This window comes from Perognathus longimembris, chromosome 2 (assembly GCF_023159225.1).
Source record: "Perognathus longimembris pacificus isolate PPM17 chromosome 2, ASM2315922v1, whole genome shotgun sequence".
Lineage (NCBI taxonomy): Eukaryota > Metazoa > Chordata > Mammalia > Rodentia > Heteromyidae > Perognathus > Perognathus longimembris.
The window spans coordinates 146,054,185-146,060,802 of NC_063162.1; the positions used below are offsets into that span (position 1 = coordinate 146,054,185).

The 6,618-nt window shown below is 46.1% G+C and overlaps 1 protein-coding gene across 1 annotated transcript in view; it reads right to left on the minus strand.

Moving 5' to 3' along the window:
• The window catches only part of LOC125345685 (TRPM8 channel-associated factor 3-like), a 28,102-nt gene extending 23,346 nt beyond the window's left edge, over positions 1-4,756 (minus strand). The window contains exons 1-3 of the mRNA XM_048337734.1: positions 4,122-4,756; positions 1,192-2,159; positions 536-633 (exon numbers count right to left, since the gene is read on the minus strand). Of these exons, the coding sequence (XP_048193691.1) occupies positions 536-633; positions 1,192-2,159; positions 4,122-4,756 (1,701 nt within the window). The remainder of the gene's footprint in view (positions 1-535; positions 634-1,191; positions 2,160-4,121) is intronic.
• Positions 4,757-6,618: the final 1,862 nt, after the last annotated feature.

The window sequence follows — 6,618 nt, forward strand, 5'->3', positions numbered from 1 at the left end:
CTTGAATTCAGATCCTGGAAGCTGTCCCTTGGCTTTTTTTTGTTCAAGGCTAGCACTCTACTATGTTAGACATAGCATCACTTCTGTTTTCCTGTGTCTCATGGATTTTCCTGCTTGGGATGGCCTCAAACAGATCCTAAGATCTCAGCCTTCTAAGTATCTAGGATTACAGGGGTGAGTCACTGGTGTCTGGTTCTGTGGAAGTAATTCTAACATGTTGGAGCTTAGACAATATTTGGATAATGCTTCCGGTACTACAGAAAGAAACAATTGTCTGTGGAATTTTGGCTCTTAGCAAAGAAGAGATAAAAGGAATTAGTGTTTCACAAGTCTGTATTATGGGCCAGACTCTGCTAAGTGTTTTATATTCTGTACCCTACTTGTTGCTTAGGACAGGCTTTAAAAATGTCTATAAAATGAGAATAGGACCTTCCTTGTATGGCCAGTAGGACTATTGAAAGAATCCAAGAAGCTATTGGGAGAAGAAGGGGCTTTGGAAATGCCAGAAGTTGACATAATAGGACAGATACTTCACCTTCAAGTTAGCACCAACAGCTTTACCAGGCATTGTTACTTCTAGAGTCTGCCCTTCGGGTAGGTAGAGGCCAGTGCTCACCCAGGAGTGGTGGTTTTCTGACAAGAGTCGTAAGAAACACTGAGGTCATTCCATCTGCAAGATTTCACCTTCATCCACAATTCGCACAGATGCTTCAAGAGCTATGGGCTCTGCTAGGCACTCGCTAACCCACTCAGGCTGCCCACGCCCACTCAGAATTCCTAAAGTATGTCTTCTTTAAAGTTCATGGGGGCTAGGATCCAGTCATCCTAGCCACTCAGGAAACTAAGATCCGCACACTGCAATTGGAAGCCAGCCCCCAACACCCCCCCCCTGCCCCCGCCACTGGAAGAAAAGTCCATGAGACTCTTCTCTTCAATAGACCAGGAAAGAGTCAGAAGCGGAGGTGTGGCTCAAGTGGTAGAGAACCAGCCTTGAGTGAAAAAAGCCCAGGGAAGACACCCTAACCCCGGGTTCAAGCCCTCATACCACCACACACATTTTGTAAGATGTCAAGATAAAAAATGAGTTGACCTTTGAGAGGAAAGGCCTTCTGGAATAATGCGGAAACTGTCCACTCTACCATTCCCCATCCCCCCCCCCATCTTCTACACAGCCCTCCCTCCAGTCCATACCTGTCTGGATCTCAATAGTGACGGGAGATTCCGTGGTGGGTAGAAAGGCAGGGTGGTCCAGCAACATGGAGCTGGCAATTCCTGAATTGACCAGCTCTATAGCCAAAGATAGGAGGACAGCTTGCGAGCTACCCTTGGTGATGGGGCTCTCCCTGCCCACGTGTGGCAAACCATCCCACTTGATCATCTGCAGTATGTGCCACTTCATGGACTTGTAGATGGGTGCATCGTAGTTGAGGATTTGGAATAGGTAGGAACAGTCTTTGATGAGCTTCTCCCGCCAGCTATCTTGCATGGAGCCCTTCTCGCTGTACAGGTAGGTGGCAAGCTGGGAGAGAGCGGTACGGATGTGGTATTTTGTGTCTTCAGGCTTGGGGACTGGGAAGCGGTTTCGTTGCCCTGTCTGATCCGTGATGCCAAGGCCAAAGGTGGCAAGGAACTTATTCTCCGGCAAATGCAGCATGCATTTCAAATCAGGGTGCTGGAGACTCCACAGCCAGGCATGCCTTCCCATCAACAACCCTCCGCCTTCCGCGACGAACTCCTCTACCTTCTGGGGGTCCATATGGGTGAGGGAGACAAAACTGCAGAAGACACTCAAGTCATTGCTCAGCACATTCGTGCTGGTCCACTCCAACTTGTTTTTGGTTAACATGGGGCCCAGAGCGCTCATTTTGGAGTCTAAGCCGATTTTCCCATTCTTCCTCCCTGCCAGCCAGTGGAGAGCGTTGAGCACAAACGGGTGCATCCTGTGACTGAGGATCAGGTTCTCGTGGCCTCCCACCACGACGCGGCCACGGCCGTACCGGGAAGCTGCCAGAAAGCAGCCCAAGGAGCTGTCCATGCCCAGGGGAAAGGCCAGCTCTCCGTGCACCAGCAGCAGCGAGGGGATGCCCCCCGCCCGGATGTCCAGCTCCGAGATTCCTTTCAGGAGCTGCTTCTGGTCCTCTTTGAGCTCTTCATCATACCTAGGAAAAGGACATTTCCCCACGTGAGAGCCGGTGGGAGAAGTGGAAAACAGAGAGGCGAGCAACACCCGAGACCCAAGCTCATTGAGTACCAAACGTTCAGGAAGGGAAAACCCAACCGAGGTTTGCCATTTCCATTTCTGGGATTATCACATAGAGAAAAATGTGCAGTTCTTTTCTACTTCTCAATCCAGTCGAGTTAAAAAAAAATCACTCCATTTTTTTTCTAACTGCCCAAGAAGCCATTTCAGTGCTTTAATGAATTATACACGATGATTTCTATATCTTCAAATCAGGTTTACCGGAGAGTATTTAACACTATAAGGGTGAGATTTTTGTTTCTAGGCCTAATAGGTGTTGAAAAGTACATATAAATTCTCCCAGTGAAATGTCCTAGGATGAACGTCTGTCTCAGTCCACGTTTTGCTGATGATTCTGACTTGCCTGCGGTGTATCTGGATCATTAGACATATGAAATAAATCAAGTTGGGAAAACAGCCTATCATTTCTAAAGAGAACGATCTTGTCCATAAGTGTAGAAGACATGTGTCATATGGGCATGTGCACACATACATGTAACACAAATAAAAAGGCAATGAATTTCTCAAATTATCTCCATCAGAGCTATATTGACTTTTATTATATTTTCATTTTTCTCCTTCCTTCCCTCCTTTGTTTTTTCCTTCCTCCCTCCCTCCCTTCCTTCTTTCTTTCCTTCTTTCCTTCCTATTTTTGTGTTGGAGGTGGAATTAGGGCCTTGTACTTGTTAGGTAAATGTTCTACCACAGCCTGTGTCTCCAGACCATCTCAACCAATCAGACCTGGGCATGCTGGCCTGTGCCTATCATAGGAAGTATAAAATATGAGGATCACAGTTTAGAGCAGAAGACATATAAATGCAAGGACCTATTAAAAAATAACGAAAGCAAAAAAGGCTGAGGTTCAAGTGATAGAGCACCTGCCTGGCAAACTCAGAGCCCTGAGTTCAAAGACCAGAACCACAAACAGAAAGAGCAAATGGTGGAGGAAAATCTTGAAATGTGTAAAATAGTCAAAGAAGTAATATTTACAACACAGAACAATGCACTCTGTCATCAACAAGAAAAAGACAAAGAGTAAGTAAAAAAATAAAGTACAAAAATAGACATTTCCCACAAAAAATTGACATTTATAGGCAATTATACACAAGTCATTTTGAAACTTTAAGTAACAGCAGGTATTATTTCAGATCCAAATTCCTATTGCTAAATAACTTATGCCATAGACACTCTCTAGAAAGTTGTTCATCTGTGACAAAGTGATATATATACACACACACATATATATATGTTCATGTATACACACACATACGAATTAGTGAGAAGAGAAAGAACATTGATTTATCTAGTTCTCAGGTTTTCCCTGAACTTCTCAGCAAATCCTGCTCCACTCTGGAGACTGATGCTAGCCATCAACTCTATTACTGACCTGCTTTGGGTCAGCTAGAACACTCCTCCGATGATCCCACTTTGCTTCTAGAGAGAAACGTTAACTGCTGCAAAGCTGCCTGGCTTATATTGCATTTCTTTGCTATCCTTGAAATACACTGAGGCTCAATTTTGTTTTCATGTCTTCATTCATCAACTATGCCAAGGGCTACCCGAGATATTAGCAGTATGATGGTAGGCAACACAGACATGTACACTTCTCACCCACTTCCCGACCACTTCTTAATTATTCATAATTGGGAGGCTCCACTGTAAGCCAAACAGAAAAATTGCCCTCTCTCAATGGGAGTGCTCAGTAGAGAAACAGAGACTACTGTGGCAAAGGCCACAGTTACCTTACTAATCTGCAAGGATTGAGCAGTAACCAATTTGTCCTCTGCGGGACTGAAAGCTCCTGAGGCCCTCCCAGAATTCAAACCTCCCAGGACCGCAGATATTTCAGACCCCCCCCCCCCCTCAGAGAGTCCTTGCTCACCTGACGTCCAGTGGAATCATAGGTATCTTCTGAGAGACCTTGAAGTTGTCTCTGTTCCCTTGAATGCCCGTGAAGTACACGCCACCCACTCTTGTCACCTGGTTCCCAGGGAACTTGGACAGCACTTTGTCATGGCCATGCTTATTGGCCCAAGTGCAGGCTTGGCCCGCCATGAGCAGGCCCCCTCCACCCTTCAGAAATTGGAACAGCTTCTCCACTAAGTTCTCTTGGTAGGCAGTGGTGCAGTAAACCCCCTGGGGGTCACTAGGTTCCGACTCCACTTTTGTATCAACTCCATGTTTTTTCAGAAGGTTTCCTACACTTTGCAGGGATGGATGGATTGCAATCGGAGCCCCAAGAACGGGGCAGAGCCAGCTCACTGCATTGACAAGAAATGGAGTGAAACCAGGCTGAAACAAGTAATACTCATGGGCCACCACCAGGAGGCGCCCTTCGCCGTAGGAGGACGCGGCAATCAGCACCTGGCCCTTCTCATTCACCATCACTGGAAAGGAATTCTTGCCCACAAGGAGGAGTTCAGAGGGGATGTGTTGTTTACTGATATCCCAACGTGACACTCCCTCCATGAGATCTGCAAAAGATTCCTCGTTGCTTGTGTGCTCGGTTTCTCCCATGGTTGGGTCAGCTGCTGCAGAGGAACAACAATTGAGTACAGTGAGCAAATGAGCAAAAACGAAGCTGGGGAAAGCGAGAGGCCTTTCTCTTCTATAGTACTGCGAGGTGGCTGTGGCCAGCCTTGGTATAATTAGAGTCCTCACCTGCCTATTGATTTCCTGAGCTCCAGATCAACTCCAATGGCTGGTTTCTAAGACTCTTCACTGTCCTGGCTTCTATTCATTATTCAGCCTTTATTTTGTATCCTCCCCCCCCCCCCCCTCCCAGAGGCTCCCCAAGGCTCTCTGCTACTGGTGTAGCTCTCCCATCTGCTAGGCCTCTGCTTCCTGTCAGAGCTTACAACTGTCCATTTCTGACAAGTGTAGGTGATCCCCATTTTTTAATCCCTCGCCTAGGGTTTGTGGAGATGAATCCATCCCTTATTGCACCGTATATGGAATGTCACTGTTATTAACTCAAACGCTATTCTCAGGAAATTGAGACCACCTCTGTGTTCGCAAAAGTTACTCTGACATCCAAATCCTTAGGCTTGATTTTCCTAACTGTACGGGGATGAGACTTAATATCAGCCATGGGAAGTGTCAGTATGAAGATGGATGGGATTAACACAAGCCAAGCATTTGGCACTTGACAACATCAAAAGCAAATTCTGCTGTGCTTATCAGTCTTTGCGGTTTCTCAGAGGACATGAAACACCACGTTCTTACAGTTACAGAAATCTCTTCCACTCTTCTCCTTGAAGACGTGGACATCAAACTTTGTCTAGTCTAGGATGAGCCACTGCTCCTATGATCCGTGACTCATGTTCAAGATCTCAGCACCGCATTCTGCAACCAAAACAATCTGGAAACTTAATTCTCACATCAACTCCCTTCACAAAGCCTCCCCCGAGCTTCACTACAGTTAAGCAACGAACACTTCTTCAGTCTGGCAGTTGAGCTCTGTGGACGTTGCCTTGGCAGAGTTTTTCAGCCTTTTCTCCCATTGCTTCGCGCCGTAAAGACATGGAGAATATGGACATGACCTGTGATTTCTAGTCTCTGTCAAGTCACTCCCCAAATTCCATCCTTTTCTTCACTTCTTTTGCCTCTCTGCCAGCACGCATTTCTAAAATTTTAAATGACTAGAAGAAGTCTCTCTAGTTGTCCTGAGAACAGTCTATATCATAGATGGTAGAGGAACACACGATCTTTCAACCCAAATATGGTTTGAATCCATTTTAAAGTCCATTTGGGAGCAGGTATACCATTGAGAGGCACACACTGCTTGCTGCTCAGTTCAACGAAATAGCACCTACTTATTGAGCTGGTAAAGAGAGGGGAGCAGAACCTTATTCATATGGGAAACACAGAGGCTAAGCAAGGTATTTTGATTGACTATATAGTAGCTATATAGTAGGGGATTAGCTCACAAACAGTTAAAAGATTGGTTATCCCATTGAGAGCTGAAGGAACTAAGCATATTTCCTTCTGTGGGCTCCCAGAGTACCTGCAGATTAGCTCATATCCTGTCTAGTCAGTACCTTTGATCCATGAGCAAAGAGTTGGTCAGAGGCCTAGACAAAGAAACTTTACTTTGGACAAAGTCATCGGTTATTTCACCTGACAAATTCTAGAGAGAGAACTGGTCAGCCCCGGGGGGCAGTGGGGAGGGGAATCCATTTCAGAGACATGATTCAGTGTGTAGAGAAAGATAAGGCATCTGTCTCCTGGCTTTGTTTGAGAAGCACAGTGTGTTTGAAGCACGTATGGAGGAATGGAGGGAGGAGGGCCTGGGAAGGCAGAAGGTATCCGTTAAATCAGCCATCATGTCTTGGCCAGGAAGTGAGGAGAAGTTGGCATCCATTTCCCCTCTACACTAA